Raw genomic sequence first — 18,675 nt, 5'->3', positions numbered from 1 at the left:
TGGATTTTTAGGAATAATAAAGCTGTTGGGAAGACATGAATGGGTCCAACTGTCAGTCACATTTAGACAACTCTCCTCGTGTTTCCTCCGCTGTTCTTAACGTTCAACAGGAACTCCGACTCGGTTGATCTGCCTGTGTTTGGAGGACAAACGCTAAAATGTGTTTCCATGTTTTTTCTCAACACTGTTGAGTTCCCAACACAAAGAAAATCCTGGAACCAGACAGCAGGCAGGAGGATGATGCAAGTTTACGCTGTTAACAGCAGAGCTGCCACACACCAGCAGAGCAACATACACCAACAGAGTGACACACTCCTCTGGTAACGGTGTGAGTCATCAGGGGGAGGAGCCTAGCGCAGACCAGCTGCTTTAAAAAGGCTCAGCTTCTAACTTTGTCAGAACAGAAAGAGAGTGGTGGAAGTGAGTGAGGGCGACTGGATCTGAGCTGCTGACCAGTGAACTGTCTGCCCGGTAAGAAACACTTCAACTAGATCCAGATTTCTACTGACTGTCAATTTATCTGCTGTGATCTGATAATGATCCCACACTTCATCAGAAAGTCATGTCATATAATCACCAGCTGCTTGTTTTCTTAGCTGTTCTGGACCTCATAGTGACTTCTCTGATTCCTAAGTTATTTTGTAGAGATATGTTTATGACAGCTGGAAACGTTGTGTAACATGTTGTATTGACAGACTGTCCGGGAGCATTCATAGCATCTTGTGACGATGAACTTTGACTTCTCCACATCTTCCCTAATCTTATAAATTGAGGATTCACTTCAAAAATCAATTTTTTCCAATCATTGTAAACTCCTCAGTGGTTAGGTCAAATGAAGATTTCTCCATTGAATTAAACTGTAAAATGTTACCCTGTACAAGTTCAGAATGTAGATTTTTTTTTTCATTTTGCCTAAAGGATGTGGCTTTTTTTTTTTTAAACAGGACAAATTAGTAGCCATATATGACAACATGTGTCAATAATTAACAGTGAATTAACAGTGAATAAAGCACTAAATACCTTTATCTGAGCTCCATATCTGAAGTCAAAAGGCATTAGAGCCTGAAGCAATAAATAGATTAAAAGGAATTTAACCATAAAGACGTGTGACTTTGTCTGAAACAAATATTGGCTTATCAGGTTTAAAGGAAGGGGTCTTTTTTAATAAGTTGGCACATCTTATAAAGAATGTAAAACTAAATATAGTGATATATATTTTTTATAGTGATAAATATGCCCTGTTTCAGACAGGGCATATTTTTTCCCATCCACTCAGAAAAAATGATCTGTTTTTCTAGATAAATTATATATTTTTTCACTTTCCAGGCTTACATGTTTCAATCAACATCAGCCGTAGCAACCAGGACATATAACATCTTAAATTTTGACATATATATATATATATATATATATATATATATATATATATATATATATATATATATATATATATATATATATATATATATATATATGTGTGCGAGAAATCACTCGCACAACACACAGTTCCAGTCTCCCTGGAGGCCCCTCCCACTACTGTCAGCTCTCAGCCTGGAGACAAAAGGGTGGGGTTAAACAAGCAAATACAAAACAAAAAACAAAAAAAAACAAATACTACAATTTAAACTTGGCCAGAGACTAAAATGGGGTTACCTCCAACATAACCAATTAAAAATATCAATACTTTAATAGAATAATCTAAAAGACCCCAAGGCTGCTACCTGCAGCAAGGCTGGAGGCCACACAAAACAACATGTTCCAAAGTAACAAATTTAAACCAAAGAAAACCCCAAACTAAGAAACTAAACGAGACAAAACAAATTAAACAAAGTAGTTACAAAAATGAAACAAAGTCAACCAATGAAACAAGATAAACTAAACAAAAAAATGAAACCAAACAGTGAAACAAAACAGCAGGGTCTCCAGTGAGCTGCTGCAGTGTCATCCAATCCTCTGGTTTGGATGACTTCACCCCAAACCAGAGGATCCTTTCCGGCCCACAGCAGGAGGATCAGCTTTCCAATATGTTCTATATATAAATAATTGTTATTTTTGGTGTTATGGAGCTGTATGGGTGCTATAAAACAATACATACCCGTTTTATGTGAAAACTGCAGTGGGGAGGGTGAATTACAGCCACACCCCAGTACCAAGCAGGAGACTTCTAGTGGTTTCTAGATTTAAACAATTCAAATCAAACTCTGAATTTGTAGGTCTTATGTAGAAGGAGAAACATTACTTACTGATGTTAGAGTGTAAGACCTGCACGCTACCCAAGCAACCTTCCCAGCAATGCGTGAGCAAATGCCAGCTTAAGCAACCAGGTGAGAGAGTCTCCCTATATACTCTCCACCCATCATGAGGTGATTAGGGGCCAGGTGTCTTGAATACTGAGGCAGACTTCTTCCTGATACATACATACATATATATATATATTTAAAAAAAATTCCCTTCTCCCCCTCCGCAGGTGGTCTCTTTCATCCTCTGAGGTCGGGTCCTCTACCAGAGGCCTGGGAGCTTGAGGGTTCTGCGCAGTATCTTGGCTGTGCCTAGAACTGCACATTTCTGGACTGAGATGTCTGATGTTGTTCCTGGCATCTGTTTTAGCCACAGCTCCAGTTTGTGGGTGACTGCCCCAATGGCCCCGATGACCATAGGCACCACTGTGGTCTTCACCTTCCAGGCCTTCTCCAGTTCCTCTCTGAGGCCCTGGTATTTCTCCAGTTTCTCGTGCTCCTTTTTCCTGATGTTGCAGTCACTTGGTATTGCTACATCCACCACAACGACTTTCCTCTGTTCTTTATCCACCACCACAATGTCCGGTTGGTTCGCCATTACCATCTTGTCTGTCTGGATCTGGAAGTCCCACAGGATCTTTGCTCGGTCATTCTCCACCACCTTTGGGGGTGTTCCCCACTTTGATCTCGGGGCTTCCAGTCCATATTCTGCATGGCTGTTCCTGTACACTATACCCGCCACTTGGTTATGTCGTTCCATGTACGCTTTCCCTGCCAGCATCTTGCACCCTGCTGTTATGTGCTGGAAAGTCTCAGGGGCCTCCTTGCACAACCTACACCTTGGGTCTTGTCTGGTGTGGTAGATCTGAGCCTCTATTGCTCTGGTGTTTAGGGCCTGTTACTGTGCAGCCAGGATGAGGGCCTCTGTGCTGTCCTTGAGTCCAGCTTTTTCCAGCCATTGGTAGGATTTCCTGATATCAGCCACTTCAGTTATTTGTCGGTGGTACATCCCATGTAGGGGCTTGTCCTCCCATGATGGTTCCTCCAGCACCTCGTCCTCTGTTCCCCATTGTCTGAGACATTCGTTGAGCACATCGTATGTTGAGGCTTTGTCCTTGATGTATTTATGGATCTTGGATGTTTCATCCTGGACAGTGGCTCTCACACTCACTAGTCCTCTGCCTCCTTCCTTACGGCTTGTGTACAGTCTCAGGGTGCTGGATTTGGGGTGGAACCCTCCATGCATGGTTAGTAGCTTCCGAGTCTTAACATCCGTGGTCTTTATCTCCTCCATTGGCCAGCTAATTATTCCTGCAGGGTATCTGATTACTGGTAAGACATAGCTGTTTATTGCACAGATCTTGTTCTTGCTATTGAGCTGGCGAATAAGGACTTGCCTTATTCTTTGGAGGTATTTGGCTGTGGCTCCTTTCCTTGTGACCTCATCGAGGTTGCCATTTGCTTGTGGCAATCCCAGGTACTTGTAACTGTGCTCTATGTCTGCTATTGTTCCTTCTGGGAGTGAGACCCCTTCTGTGTGGACGACCTTCCCTCTCTTTGTAACCATCCGACCACACTTCTCTAGTCCGAATGACATCCCAATGTCAGTGCTGTAGATCCTGGTGGTGTGGATCAGTGAGTCGATGTCTCGCTCGCTCTTGGCGTACAGCTTGATGTCATCCATGTAGAGGAGGTGACTGATTGTGGCCCCATTCTTGATTCGGTATCTGCAGCCAGTCTTGTTGATGATTTGGCTGAGGGGGTTCAGGCCTATGCAGAACTGCAGTGGGGACAGAGCATCTCCTTGGTATATGCCACATTTGATGGACACTTGTGCAAGTGGTTTGCAGTTGGCTTTAAGGGTGGTTTTCCACAGCCCCATCGAGTTTGCAATGAAGGCTCTTAGAGTCCTATTGATGTTGTACATCTCTAAGCATTCATTGATCCAAGTGTGTGGCATTGAGTTATAGGCTTTCTTGTAATCAATCCAAACTGTGCACAGGTTGGCGTGTCGGGTTTTGCAGTCTCGGGCGACTGTGTGGTCTACAAGGAGTTGGTGTTTGGCTCCTCTGCTATTTATGCTGATGCCCTTCTGTGCCGTGCTCATGTATTTATCCATGTGCCCACTTATCTTAGCCACTATGATGCCTGACATGAGCTTCCACGTTGTAGAGAGACAAGTTATTGGCCGATAGTTGGATGGGACTGAACCCTTTGAGGGATCCTTCTGGATCAGAATTGTGCGCCCTTCAGTTAACCATTCAGGATGAGTTCCATTTTGTAGCAGCTGGTTCAGTTGAGTTGCCAGTTGCTCATGGAGGGCAGTGAGTTTCTTCAGCCAGTAAGCATGGATCATGTCAGGTCCTAGTGCTGTCCAGTTTTTCATACCTGAGACTCTTTGTTGGACATCTGCCACAGTGATGGTTACCGGGGCTTGTTCAGGGAGGTTGCTGTGGTCCTCTCGTAGAGAGGTTAGTCACTGTGCATTGCTGTTGTGGGACGCCTCCCTTTCCCATATGCCTTTCCAGTATTGTTCAGTCTCCAGCCTTGATGGGTCTGCTCTGTTGTTAGTACCCTGCCATTGAGAGTACACTTTAACTGGTTTGTGGAGAAGAGCCGGTTAATCCTCCTGGCTTCATTCTCTCTTGTGTATCTCTTTTAGGCGGCTGGCTAAGGCTTGGAGCCTTTGTTTGGCAGTTTCGAGTGCTTCAGGTATGGGTATCTGGCTGTACTTCTTAGGTACTGATCTTTTCATTGCACCCCTTTGGAGCTCTGACAGTTGGCTCGCTTCCCTCCTTGTTATCTTGATTTTAGCCTCTAACCGTCTTTTTCATGGTGGATATTGGGTCTCATGGTTGTTCTTATAGCCAAGCATCTCAAGGATCACTGATGCTGAGTTGTATATCAGCTCATTGGTTTTTGTTATGGTGTTGGTAGGGATAGATCTTAATGCTGCATTCACATCTTCAATGAGACTTTCTGATGGTACTTCACTCAACCGTTGTAATTGGCGTCGGGGCTGCCTGGTGTTCATTCGGGCCACGATTCTATCTCTCAGGTCAGTTGCTGCCTTGTTCAGCTTTGGTGGTTCATTCGTTACTGTGGCTACATACACAGTTTCTGGCCGGGTAGTTGTAGTTAACTCCCCCCTGTCCTGACATCCAGGCTCCTCCCCCTTGCCATAGCATTTGTGTTGTACCTCATCAATCTCAAGTTGTGATAGCAGTTGCCGTTTGCGGATGTTGGAGCACTGAGCTACTAGTTGTTTGGCAGTTAGTGTTGACTGGGGATGTCAAACTAATCATTCCTTCCACATTCTTTGCATGTAGCCCCTCTGACTAGGGTTACTTGAGTAGTAGCATTCCAACAGATCCAATTTTCACCTCTTGCCCATTTCCGTCTTGTTCCAGTAGCCCATTTTTTCATCAAGGTGCTCTGGTTCCCCAGCACCTGACGCAGACCTTGTTTGGCCGGGCGATGTCTGAGCCGGCATATCGTGCTTATCATTGTCTCTCATGGTATAGCTCAAAGGGTCTTGGCTAAGGACCCACACTGGATAGCTCAATGCCACTGTTGTATCTTTTTATATATATATATATATATATATATATATATATATATATATATATATATATATATATATATATATATATATATATATATATATATATATCTTCCATATTGTTTATCTTCCATATTGTTTTTGTCAAATCCACTCTATCTTAGAGTGGATTTCTTTGTAGTTTATCAAATCTATTTTGTCTTGTGATAATATATTTATTTGCTACACAATTATAAAAAAAACTACAACAGATAAATTGGAGCTCATTCCAATTTCTGGTTAAATATGCAATTTCAAGTTGAAATAATAATAATAAAAGCTCCATTTCAACCCAGATGATGAGGTTCATAAGGTATCAACAGACATTAACTGACATGGAAAGTGAAACCAGGAGGAAATGTATTTTTTTAAGCAAGGCAAACATGGCTGGTTAGATCATGTGGCAACAGTGGAGAGGAAAAAACTCCCCTTTACAGGAATAAACCTCCAGCAGAACAAGAACCAAAACCAGAACCAGAACCAGAACCAGAACCTGCCTCAGTTTGAGTGGCAAGACAAACAAGCAAAAACAAAGAGATGAACTGATGACTTTCTCAGGCTATGAAAAATAAAAAGTTAATAACTGAAGAGGGAGACATCCTAAAAAATACATTCTGGATGGATTGTACATGACATACCTAAAAAGGAACAAGAAATCATTAAAACACATGAAGTTTAGCCAGAAAGACGAGCATTAATCCCAAAAGAAGGTTTATTTATTTCATTGTTTCGTGTATTTGTCAGAGAAAATAACAAATGTTTCCCTTTCCTGTTTTTTTTCCTGTGTGGTCTGAAGGCACACCTCTACTCTGAAGAAGACCCACCCTGATCACTGGCCAGAAACTCATCATAGATCTTTCTCTTGTTAGAGTGAAGCAGCATGGCACGTTAGCTATCTGCAGTAATCTATAAAAACAATGAAGCCAAAATGTAATTTAACAATTTGACATAAAATCCAAACTACAGTTCCGCACGTCCTACCACAAAGAGCCATGTTATAGCAATACTTTTTCTGGACAATCCTCCAGGAAAAGGAATAGCACAAACCAAAGGACCATGTTACACATAAAGGAATACTTCACAGAGGGACTCATTCAGATGGCCATCCTGTTGAGTCTCTGTGGAGTTAGGGTGCATGTGGGACTGGAGGTGTTCTTGCCTCCATCCTGGTGTGAGCTGATTCTGGGTCCGACCTCTGCGCTGACACACACACAGATCCTGAACCTCCGCAACCGGCACAGCCTGCACCCCAAGATGGTGGATCTGGATCAGTTCTTCACAGCGCGCAGGCTGTTTGGCTGGGTCCGCTCTCTGGACCAGATACAGGTAAGCAAACACACACTCATAAGGACCAGCTTTTCTTTAGCCACTCACACCATGAGTCTGTATGTACAGAAATAGACCAAAAATGTAAAAGTGTGCACTCAAATTTGTTTGTTGTATCATCACTTCCTTTTGAACAGGAATATTTAACCTCCTCCTTTAGAAAAAAACATTTAAAATGTAATTCGCTAAGAATTAAATTGAATAAATAATCTATAAGGCATTTATGTTGCAAAGATTTCATAAATTAAGAACAATGAAGAAGCAAAGCAGTCAAATAACATGAACAAGTTCCCTCTGAACTAAACGAGATTGAAAATGAAAAGAGGATCATCATAAAAGGAGGATGTCTTATGTCTTATTACTACAACAATCTGTTTCTAATTAAAAGTTCACATAGCTCATGTTTGTAAAAAGTCTTTATCTGAAGCTTTTCTTCACAGGTTTCTCAGGCAGAGCTGGAGACATGGCTGGTCCAGCAGGAAGTTGGTCCTCTGTCTGGACGATTTCCTGACCAGAACTTTCTGATAGACAGAACACTGGGTCAGGTAGAGAGAGACCAAAGTGAGCCAACTATGGGACAAGGAGAAGTTCTGGATAGTCTGGAGGAAGAAGAGCAGGTATGTCAGATGATCACACACCATAATGGGCAGCATGATGCGTCTCTGTTGTTCTATTTACATAGAAAATTAGGCTCCTGCTTCCCAGGAAGGTTTAACGTAGCTTAAGATCTGACTCTGAACAACTCTGCTCTAGTCTCCTCTAACCTTCCAACAAATGTTGGACTAACGTTCAGTTAAAACTATCCAACTTTGATGTAAACAGAAATCCAACATGTATGGGTAAAGAAATAACCCAGCAGTATTTTGTGTGTGAACCAGTGGTCTCACACTGCATTGCTCGAGAGCCAGAGTAACGTTTTGCTGTCTCTGGTCCCACACACTATGCAGCCCAGCTGTACAGATAGACGTTGAAAAGCTGCTGGAGACCAGCAGACGAATTACAGACACCTCATTTATACACTGGGTCCTTCTAAGTATTTTTCTAATAACTTGATGTAAACATATTGCTTTCATTCAATGAGAGTTGAGATTGAATGTAGAACCACTGTTCTAAACTAAATAGAGGGTTTAACCCAGCCTAATGGCTGCAACAAGAGATTCAAGGATTACTCTAACATGCATGAAAGAGTCAAAGCAACGCCCCATGTATGTTTTCCATGAGGTAATAACATAATGTTATAAAAACATCAAAAATGTACATTTTAAATAATACCTTCACTTTAAGAAAACAAAATATCTGTGTTCTGTTGAACAGTGTAAGGTCAGATATATTTTGTTGTGTAAAATGAAACAATGTGTGTTACTGTGACTTCTTACTGTTATTTTTAAAAAAAAAGACCCTTCTGGAAGCAAAGTTATTTAGTTCTTAACAACTATAACAGTTCAAGATAAAATCTCTGAAAACACCACTGTTGTTGCTGGGTTACCCGTGACTCTCCATAACCCGGGGTGTGAACTAATGTAGTAGCTTTGTTTTGGGTAAAGATAAAAGCTGAGCTTCATGGCATGTGAAACACTGAGTCAGAAACTGATGAGTCACCAGCAAACCTGATGTCACCAGAAAAATGAAGCAATGAACTCAGTTAGGCTGCAACACCTTGTCAATGGGACACTTCTGCTTTTGTTGCTGTGTCACACACTCTGACTTCATTCCACAAAATAAAATGAAAATCAAAGTTGTTTGTTTAGTTACACTGTGACCAACACACATTCCTTTAAAAGGACGGAATCCTTAAAAAGGAGTCCGTCCTTTTAGAGCAATGGGTTCTGCAGCTCCGAATGTCTCACTGGAGAGACTGACTGTTTCTGTGCCTGCATCTTTCAGCCTGAAAATCATGTAATGTGGCCTTGACCTCTGGCTTCATATTTCTGCTTCACGTGGGCTTCCTAACCTAGAAATCCTTCAGACATGTTCATCCACGAAGCACTACAGCATTCTGGTCCTGGGTTCCAATCCCAGCCTGGCTTCTTTCTGCTTCAGGTGTGGGTTCTCTCTGGGTACAGTTAATTAGACATAGATAAATGTCTAAATGCAAATTATCATTGTACAAATAAATGAACAATCTGCCAAAAAATAGACTTTTTATCTCAGAAAGATTTCGTAAACATACTGGGACAAAAAGTACAGAAGGAAAGTACAGCTCACATCACTAAAAGTTGCTCTGTTGTGCAGGACAACTCCTGATTGTCCGAACTGTGGAAAGCAAACAGGACTTCAAACTTCAGATTGTCAATGTTAGAACACAAAAACCAACACCAGTGATGGAGAGACTAGAAGGCAACAACCTCTTCTGCTATGGAGGCTGCATGGGATTAAAAACTGCAGCTGACTCTCAGTGTCAGATTACTTTGTAAAAGTCAGCTGCAGCATACAGATCTATGAGTGTGGTGCTCCTTTAAATGAAAGTGTGTACAGCAGTGTTTTGAAATCCCCCTCGTGTATTAAATATCAAGTGCTGTACAGTCAACCTCGTGACTGTCTGTCTTGTTTTGAAACCTGATCATCACATCCTGACTCGTACTTACATGTCCCAGTTTTGCAATCCACCTTGTTTATTGCTTCTACACATGATCACAACAAGCATCCAACCAATAGCAGGACGACCTCCGTCACAGTCCATCCTAATCTGCCAGAGCTGTTCATCAGAAAAATAGTTTTTAAACTTCAACCATTTTTTTCAGACTGGATATGTGAAATAAAAACTCTTTATTATTTAAACTTTAATATTTTATCTTGAAAAATTGTTTAATCTTGAACTGCATATCTTTTATTTCTTTCTTTTTATATTTTAAATGTGTTCTGTCTGGCAGTGTGTTGTCTGAGTCACAGTGAGGCCCAACAGATTTACTTTCATAACGGCTTTTCCCATGATGCTTCAGATATATATATATATATATATATATATATATATATATATATATATATATATATATATATATATATATATATATATATGTATATGTATGTATGTATAAAATTCCCTTCTCACCCTCCGCGGGTGGTCTCTTTCATCCTCTGAGCTCAGGTCCTCTACCAGAGGCCTTGGAGCTTGAGGGTCCTCCAGTATCTTGGCTGTGCCTAGAACTGCACATTTCTGGACTGAGATGTCTGATGTTGTTCCTGGGATCTGTTTTAGCCACTGCTCCAGTTTGGGGGTGACTGCCCCGAGGGCCCCGATGACCAGAGGCACCACTGTGGTCTTCACCTTCCAGGCCTTGTCCAGTTCCTCTCTGAGGCCCTGGTATTTCTCCAGTTTCTCGTGCTCCTTTTTCCTGATGTTGTAGTCACTTGGTATTGCTATATCCACCACAACGGCTTTCCTCTATTCTTTATCCACCACCACAATGTCCGGTTGGTTCGCCATTACCATCTTGTCTGTCTGGATCTGGGAGTCCCACAGGATCTTAGCTCGGTCATTCTCCACCACCTTTGGGGGTGTTTCCCACTTTGATCTTGGGGCTTCCAGTCCATATTCTGCACAGATGTTTCTGTACACTATGCCAGCCACTTGGTTATGTCGTTCCATGTACGCTTTCCCTGCCAGTATCTTGCACCCTGCTGTTATGTGCTGGACAGTCTCAGGGCCCTCCTTGCACAACCTACACCTTGGGTCTTGTCTGGTGTGGTAGATCTGAGCCTCTATTGCTCTGGTGTTTAGGGCCTGTTCCTGTGCAGCCAGGATGAGGGCCTCTGTGCTGTCCTTGAGTCCAGCTTTCTCCAGCCATTGGTAGGATTTCCTGATATCAGCCACTTCAGTTATTTGTCGGTGGTACATCCCATGTAGGGGCTTGTCCTCCCATGATGGTTCCTCCAGCACCTCGTCCTCTGTTCCCCATTGTCTGAGACATTCGTTGAGCACATCGTATGTTGAGGCTTTGTCCTTGATGTATTTATGGATCTTGGATGTTTCATCCTGGACAGTGGCTCTCACACTCACTAGTCCTCTGCCTCCTTCCTTACGGCTTGTGTACAGTCTCAGGGTGCTGGATTTGGGGTGGAATCCTCCATGCATGGTTAGTAGCTTCCGAGTCTTAACATCCGTGGTCTTTATCTCCTCCATTGGCCAGCTAATTATTCCGGCAGGGTATCTGATTACTGGTAAGACATAGCTGTTTATTGCATGGATCTTGTTCTTGCCATTGAGCTGGCTTCTCAGGACTTGCCTTATTCATTGGAGGTATTTGGCTGTGGCTCCTTTCCTTGTGACCTCATCGAGGTTGCCATTTGCTTGTGGTATTCCCAGGTACTTGTAACTGTGCTCAATGTCTGCTATTGTTCCTTCTGGGAGTGAGACCCTTCTGTGTGGATGACCTTCCCTCTCTTTGTAACCATCCAGCCACACTTCTCTAGTCCGAATGACATCCCAGTGTCAGTGCTGTAGATCCTGGTGGTGTGGATCAGTGAGTCGATGTCTCGCTCGCTCTTGGCGTACAGCTTGATGTCATCCATGTAGAGGAGGTGACTGATTGTGGCCCCATTCTTGAGTCGGTATCCGTAGCCAGTCTTGTTGATGATTTGGCTGAGGGGGTTCAGGCCTATGCAGAACAGCAGTGGGGACAGAGCATCTCCTTGGTATATGCCACATTTGATGGACACTTGTGCAAGTGGTTTACAGTTGGCTTCAAGGGTGGTTTTCCACAGCCCCATCGAGTTTGCAATGAAGGCTCTTAGAGTCCTATTGATGTTGTACATCTCTAAGCATTCAATGATCCAGGTATGAGGCATTGAGTCATAGGCTTTCTTGTAATCAATCCAAGCGGCACACAGGTTGGTGTGTCGGGTTTTGCAGTCTCGGGCGACTGTGTGGTCTACAAGGAGTTGGTGTTTGGCTCCTCTGCTCTTTATGCCGATGCCCTTCTGTGCCGTGCTCATGTATTTATCCATGTGTCCGCTTATCTTAGCCGCTATGATGCCTGATATGAGCTTCCATGTCTGCCAGTCGCTCATGGAGGGCAGTGAGTTTCTTCAGCCAGTAGGCATGGATAATGTCAGGTCCTGGTGCTGTCCAGTTTTTCATACCCGAGACTCTTTCTTGGACATCTGCCACAGTGATGTCTGTGGGCTTGTTTGGGGAGGTTGCTGTGGTCCTCTCATAGAGAGGTTAGTCACTGTGCATTGCTGTTGTGGGACGCCTCCCTTTCCCATATGCCTTTCCAGTATTGTTCAGTCTCCAGCCTTGATGGGTCTGCTCTGTTGTTAGTACCCTGCCATTGAGAGTACACTTTAGCTGGTTGGGTGGAGAAGAGCCGGTTAATCCTCTTGGCTTCATTCTCTCTTGTGTATCTCTTTAGGCGGTTGGCCAAGGCTTGGAGTCTTTGTTTGGCAGTTTCAAGTGCTTCAGGTATGGGCATCTGGCTGTACTTCTTAGGTACTGATCTTTTCATTGCAACCCTTTGGAGCTCTGACAGTTGGCTCACTTCCGTCCTTGTTATCTTGATTTTAGCCTCTAACCGTCTTTTCCATGGTGGATATTGGGTCTCATGGTTGTTCTTATAGCCAAGCATCTCAAGGATCACTGATGCTGAGTTGTATATCAGCTCATTGGTTTTTGTTATGGTGTTGGTAGGGATCGTTCTCAATGCTGCATTCACATCTTCAATGAGACTTTCTGATGGTACTTCACTCAGCCGCTGTAGTTGGTGTTGGGGTTGTCTGGTGTTCATTCGGGCCATGATTCTCTCTCTCAGGTCAGCTGCTGCCTCGTTCAGCTTTGATAGTTTGTTCATTACTGGGGCTACATACCCAGTCTCTGGGGTAGTTGTAGTTAACTCCCCCCTGCCCTGACATCCAGGCTCCTCCCCCTTGCTGCAGTAGCATTTGTGTTGTACCTCATCAATCTCAAGTTGTGATAGCAGTTGCCGTTTGCGGATGTTGGAGCACTGAGCTACTAGTTGTTTAGCAGTCATTGTAGACTGGGGATGTCGAACTAACCATTTTTCCCACAGTCTTTGCATGTAGCCCCTCTGACTAGGGTTACTTGAGTAGTAGTAACCCTAGTCAGATATATATATATATATATATATATAAGTCCTGAGAAGCCAGCTAAATGGCAAGATCAAGATCCGTGCAATAAACAGCTATGCTTTACCAGTAATCAGATACCCTGCCGGAATAATTAGCTGGCCAATGGAGGAGATAAAGGCCACAGATGTTAAGACTTGAAAGCTACTAACCATGCATCCACCCCAAATCCAGCACCCTGAGACTGTACACAAGCCGTAAGGAAGGAGGCAGAGGACTAGTGAGTGTGAGAGCCACTGTCCAGGATGAAACATCCAAGATCCATAACTATACCCGAGCTCAGAAGATGAAAAGAGACCACCCGCGGAGGGTGAGAAGGGAATTTATATATATATATATATATATATATATATATATATATATATATACACTTTATTTGAAGGAGTGTGCATGACTGACATGACATAAAACATGAACATTAAGGAACCTTCAGAAATGTTTATAATTATTGTCATGAAGTAAATTATTACACTTTTAACACAAAATTGACACTTTTAATAGACATTTCATGCAAGTTTTAATGGAACTTTGCATTAAAATAGTCATTATTTACTGAATAATGCCAAGTTGACAATTTTAATGGACTTCAGTGCAACATTTAGTACAACTCTGCATTATTTACATAATTTCACTTCATGATAACAGTTATAAACATTTAGAAAGACTCATTTATGTTCATAACAGGTGTTATATCATGGTTATGACAGTGTCATGTCAGAGGTGTCCACTGTCTGGACACCTCTGTCCCCCTCTAGGCCTGCCCCAGATGTTTTGACACTCATAACTACTCTGCTGTTCTTTAGAGAACTAATGTTGACAGAAGTGATGAGTCCTCTGATGAAAATCAGCCACTGGGCCTCGACCTGGAACTCCAGTGGCAGGATCTAATGGACATCCTGGAGCCTGAGGTAACAAACAGAGTTAGAAGAGATGCAAATGCATGTGATGAACAAAAAAAAAAAATTGAAATATACAAGGCATGAAACCTCTGAGAGGATCATAGATACATATGAAATGAGATTAAACTGTAATCTTTTATCTGCAGAACATAGATGTTGAAATGATGACCTGTTCAAACCACAGCCCTGACTCAAGAACACCTGTGACTGCACCAGGTGATGGGTCTGAAACTCCGCCCCCATGTTCCAACACCCCTCCTGGGTCAGAGCATCTCACAGGGACCTACTGGCAGCAGGGTGAGCTTCACGGGGCATAGGAAAACTCAACCTTGGATTGAATTCTGATTGTTTTAGATGAAAGTTGACCAAATTGTTCATTAGCTGAAAACTAAGAAATACAAAAGGAGCAGAGATTTAAAATATATCATGAATTCAAACACAGCTTTTTATTATTATTCAAAGATAACTTTTCTTCCTAATTCTTCCTGTTTGTTTTTAGATCTGTTTGGGACTGCTAACCAGCTGCAACAGGAACCAGTTCTTCTTCCATTGACTCCCAGTGATGAGCTGGATAAGGATGGTTCAGTGATCAACACAGGTTTCACTTTGAAGAACTCCAGGATGGATTCCTGGACAATTCCTTCAAACTACGCTGACCTGCTAGACGAAAATCCAGGTGGAGATAACTTGGCAGTCTTCAGCATGGACCTGCTCACTCAAGACATTTCTCCCTTCAGCTCAGACTCTTCATCATATGACCTGAAAACTCCTAGTGGCAGCCAAGCGTCCGGAGGGAATGATCTGGACCAGGACTTTGGACGAACATCGTCCAGTTCCTTTGAGTTGGCTGAAGAAGGTGCAGACGGTTTTCCTGGCCACATTAGAGACCTGTTGGAAAATTTGAACATCTTGGAAGACATTCAGTTGTTGGATGGACAACTGGAGGAAGGATTCAGTCCTGAGCTGGAAGCAATGTCTAATGAGGAAGAGGAAGAGCAGCTACATTGTGATGGAGTCCATCAGAGAGTTGGAAGGAGAGGTAACTGGATGGAAGATCAGGAGCAGCCCAGCAGACTGGAAGGTATTTCACTATAAAGAATCCACTGGCTTAAGGAGCAGAATTATTAATAAATCATTTTTGAAATAATAATGTCACATTTGTTTTTTGCCATCCAGCTAAAAATAAATAATTCTGTCAGAAAAGTGCAATAACCCAGAGAGATCAGTGACACCAATACGTTTTGAAGCATCTTGGTTTTCTAGCAACTGATTCTTTAATTTGGTACTTCACAAAAGTTCCTAACATGTATAAGATTGTGAGAAACTTTATTCTCCATGCGACCCCACAGATCACATGTCAGCTTTACTTTTACTAGGACATTCCAAACAATTATATTTCCTTGTGATGTCAATGTTTCTCCTGATTTGGATGAAGACTTGGCTCTATCAAGCTAAATTCTCACTTCAGCATCAGCTTTCCAGCAGATATCTAAAGGTCATGGGTCAAACTAACTGGTGTCGGGAACCTTTCAGATTTCACCTGAACTATAACCTCAGCTTCCTTTGGTGGAGCTGTGGAGCCGTTGGTTGTCTCCCTGATCATTTTCTGTTGGCCATACTTTACATTTCCACATTTTTACATGAATTTTAGAGCCACACCTAGGTACACGTAAAGTATTTATACAGTAAACCTCTACTTTGACTAACCCCTGCTCCCCACGCTGAGGCTGTTCGTCCTCTACCAGACACCTGGGAGTTTGAGCCGCTGCTGCAGTGTGTGCTGCTGGCTGAACTCTTGACATTTCTCTCCTCTCTCCTGTTGTTTTTTCCTGCTGTTTCCATAGTTTCCTGTCCTCACCATGTTGTCTCATTGAACCACATAAATTCTGTGGCCTTAGATTTTTAAACTGATCTAAATGTTGGGCATCAGTGAAGATTATTCTCAAACACAGTGTTAAAATTTGCTTAACATTCCACTATCCAGACAAGCTAGCACTGCTTAGTTCACATAACACACCCAGTAAAATGTGTCGTAATGAAATACTGACCCATCCATTGATCCTACCTTGATGAGCTGCACTCCTGCCTGTTGACCGTCAGACCAAAAAAAATATATAATATAGATCATATGTAAAGTGTAACCTCAAAAAGACTAAGTTCCCCCTAAATGGAATCAAAAAGGTGCTTCAAAACGAACTAATGCAGCTGGGTTATTGCAGCATTTATTAATTTATTAATTCTCTGAGCAGATTGATTTGGCAGGACAATAGGTGTAGTATTTAGAGGAAAAAGGGTTTTAATGGCTTCTAATGTGCACATTTTAAAGCTGACTTTAGATCTGGGTGGGTAGATTCTAAAGATCTGCTCTAGATTATTTTTAACAACTTTCATGAAATCAGAGGCAATGTCACAAACATTCAGACTTTGAAGCTGTTTTAATCTTTCCTGTTGCATCCTCCTAGATGTCTGGGCGGAGGCAGAGGTGGAGACGGACTCAGACTCCGGCCTGTCTCTGGACTTCATCCACAGCCCTTCTTCCTTCTCTTCTCCTATTGTTTCTGAAGGCTCAGCAGATGATTCTTCATCCTGTGCGTCGGCTGTGGAGAATGTGTTTTCTGACGAGGTGGACAGCAGCGATGAGGACGGCTCAGCTGGATCCCATTTAGAAGTGGAGGTGACCATTAAGCAGGAGGAAGTGGAGGAGGAGATGGGAGCGGTTGGAGGACATGGCGTACCACAGTTCCCTCCTAACCATGAAGATTCCAAACTGTTTCCAGGCTTTTCCTGGGTGGAACACATAGGCCATGATCACACCTACTACAACCCGCCCTTGTCCTCGCCAGCTCCTGGGACGATGTCACCCATACAGACTGAATCAGCAGTGAGGGCTGGCAGCACCAGGCCATGCTGCCTTTCCTCCTCCAGCCTGGCTCCAGAAACTAAAGCCTGGAGCCGAGATGAGGAGCGAGCCCGGGCCCTCAGGATCCCTTTCTCCTACCAGCTGATTGTTAACTTGCCAGTAGAGGAGTTTAACCACCTGCTGAGTAGCAGCCAGCTCAGCCAGCAGCAGCTGACCCTCATCAGGGACATCCGGCGGCGTGGGAAGAACAAGATAGCTGCTCAGAACTGCAGGAAGAGGAAACTAGACGTTCTGCTAGTGTTGGAGGAAGACTTGAAGGCCCTGAGACTCCATCGCTCAAAACTGCTGCAGGAGAAGAGGAACAGCCTCAGGCGCTTGCAGGACATGAAGAGCAGATTTGGGAAGTTGTACCAGGAAATCTTCTCCCAGCTGGAGGATGACAACGGCAGGCCGCTGGACGCCACAGAGTACACGCTTCGTTTTGGACCTGATGATACAGTTACTGTGGCGTCGATCAGAGCCAGTCAAAATGGCAAAAAACACAAAGGCGTGAAGAAGAGGAGGAGCTGAATAAGAACTGATCAGGTTGGAACCGGCAGGATGAGCTTCCAACAAGGACCCGGCAAAGCACGAAACACTGACCCTCCTGACCTCTGGATGACCTCAACTGGAAGGTTCTGTACACAACAGATGTAAACCAAGGCTTCTAAAATTTTCCATTTCAAAATTTCATGCCTTTCCAGACTCAGTTTCTTGTATTTTTAACAAGATTATAGAAACTTGAGTATAAAACATGTCTGTTTTCTCCTCCTGAAGGAACAGAGCTAAATCTGGCTTCTGCTCATTAAGGAGTCTTTTCACTATTTTTGGTATTTGGACAAACTGAGATCAATTCAAATCTTTGGTACTTAGAAAATCTGTGAACTGGATTATTCTTGAACAGATACAAATCTGCTACATCAGTTTGTAGCAAATAATATCTCAATGACTTAGGGTTAAAACAAAAAATATTCAGACTGAAGAATGATAATTCTAATGTTCTGCATGTGCGTCTTTGCTTCTTAGTGTAACACATACACAAGAAGAAGACATGCTGCCTTATGGAAAACAGAGAATCCCAGGGCTCCCTTCTGTTCTGTTCTATTGAACAGAAGGGGGCACTGGTCAGCAGGCAGCGGACCACAGGTGGACATCACAGTGTAACAAAGAGAAGCTTTTCACCAGCACCATCTTGTAAAGACCCTAAAGGTGTAAAATTCCCAGTGCAGCATGGTTGCCTCACCTTCAGCACAAAGACTGAAACTATTGAAGATGGAAAAGGACTTGAAATTTTGTAACTTTTGTTGTATTATACTTTTATCCAGGATGTTGATTTTACATGTATTAATTCTATGTAAAGAACAATAATGCATTAATTTATTCAGAAGTGATGGTTGGATCTTTTCTGCAGTGATCTGCAAGAAAATCCTGACAAGAAAAGAAATGTATTCATGCAAAGTCTGAAGTCATTTGTGGTAAACAGAAAATCCAAATATACTTCATCAGGTATAACACTCCAGTCTGACTGTCTGTTCCTTCAACCTGTGTTTGTAGATGCAGACTCTAAATTCTGATTAGAATACTGTGCTATAATATTTTGCCAGAACAAATGATTATCCAGATGACCAAAAT

General features: G+C 42.8%; 1 protein-coding gene across 1 annotated transcript; it reads left to right on the top strand.

Annotated features, from left to right (window-relative positions):
• The first annotated feature begins 363 nt into the window (after window positions 1-363).
• Window positions 364-18,557, top strand: LOC106907504 (endoplasmic reticulum membrane sensor NFE2L1-like). Its single transcript, XM_088008019.1, has 7 exons — window positions 364-471; window positions 6,635-7,164; window positions 7,605-7,781; window positions 14,049-14,153; window positions 14,291-14,441; window positions 14,644-15,225; window positions 16,607-18,557. The coding sequence occupies exons 2-7, from the start codon at window positions 6,895-6,897 to the stop codon at window positions 17,572-17,574; spliced, it is 2,253 nt and encodes a 750-aa protein (XP_087864145.1). The 5' UTR covers window positions 364-471; window positions 6,635-6,894; the 3' UTR covers window positions 17,575-18,557.
• Window positions 18,558-18,675: the final 118 nt, after the last annotated feature.

The sequence above is a fragment of the Poecilia mexicana genome, unplaced genomic scaffold, assembly GCF_051168715.1.
Source record: "Poecilia mexicana isolate PSO_F unplaced genomic scaffold, ASM5116871v1 scaffold_8, whole genome shotgun sequence".
NCBI classification, from domain to species: Eukaryota; Metazoa; Chordata; class Actinopteri; order Cyprinodontiformes; family Poeciliidae; genus Poecilia; species Poecilia mexicana.
The sequence above is the reverse complement of the archived record's forward strand: the minus strand, read 5'-3'. Positions and strand labels throughout refer to the sequence as shown.

What these genes read in the sequence shown, in the direction of transcription:
- LOC106907504 (XM_088008019.1), top strand. Translation starts at nt 6,895, where the DNA reads ATGTTACACATAAAGGAATACTTCACAGAGGGACTCATTCAGATGGCC. An exon ending in GCTCTCTGGACCAGATACAG is followed by an intron (nt 7,165 to 7,604) that starts GTAAGCAAACAC and finishes TTTTCTTCACAG; the next exon opens with GTTTCTCAGGCAGAGCTGGA. An exon ending in TGGACATCCTGGAGCCTGAG is followed by an intron (nt 14,154 to 14,290) that starts GTAACAAACAGA and finishes TTTTATCTGCAG; the next exon opens with AACATAGATGTTGAAATGAT.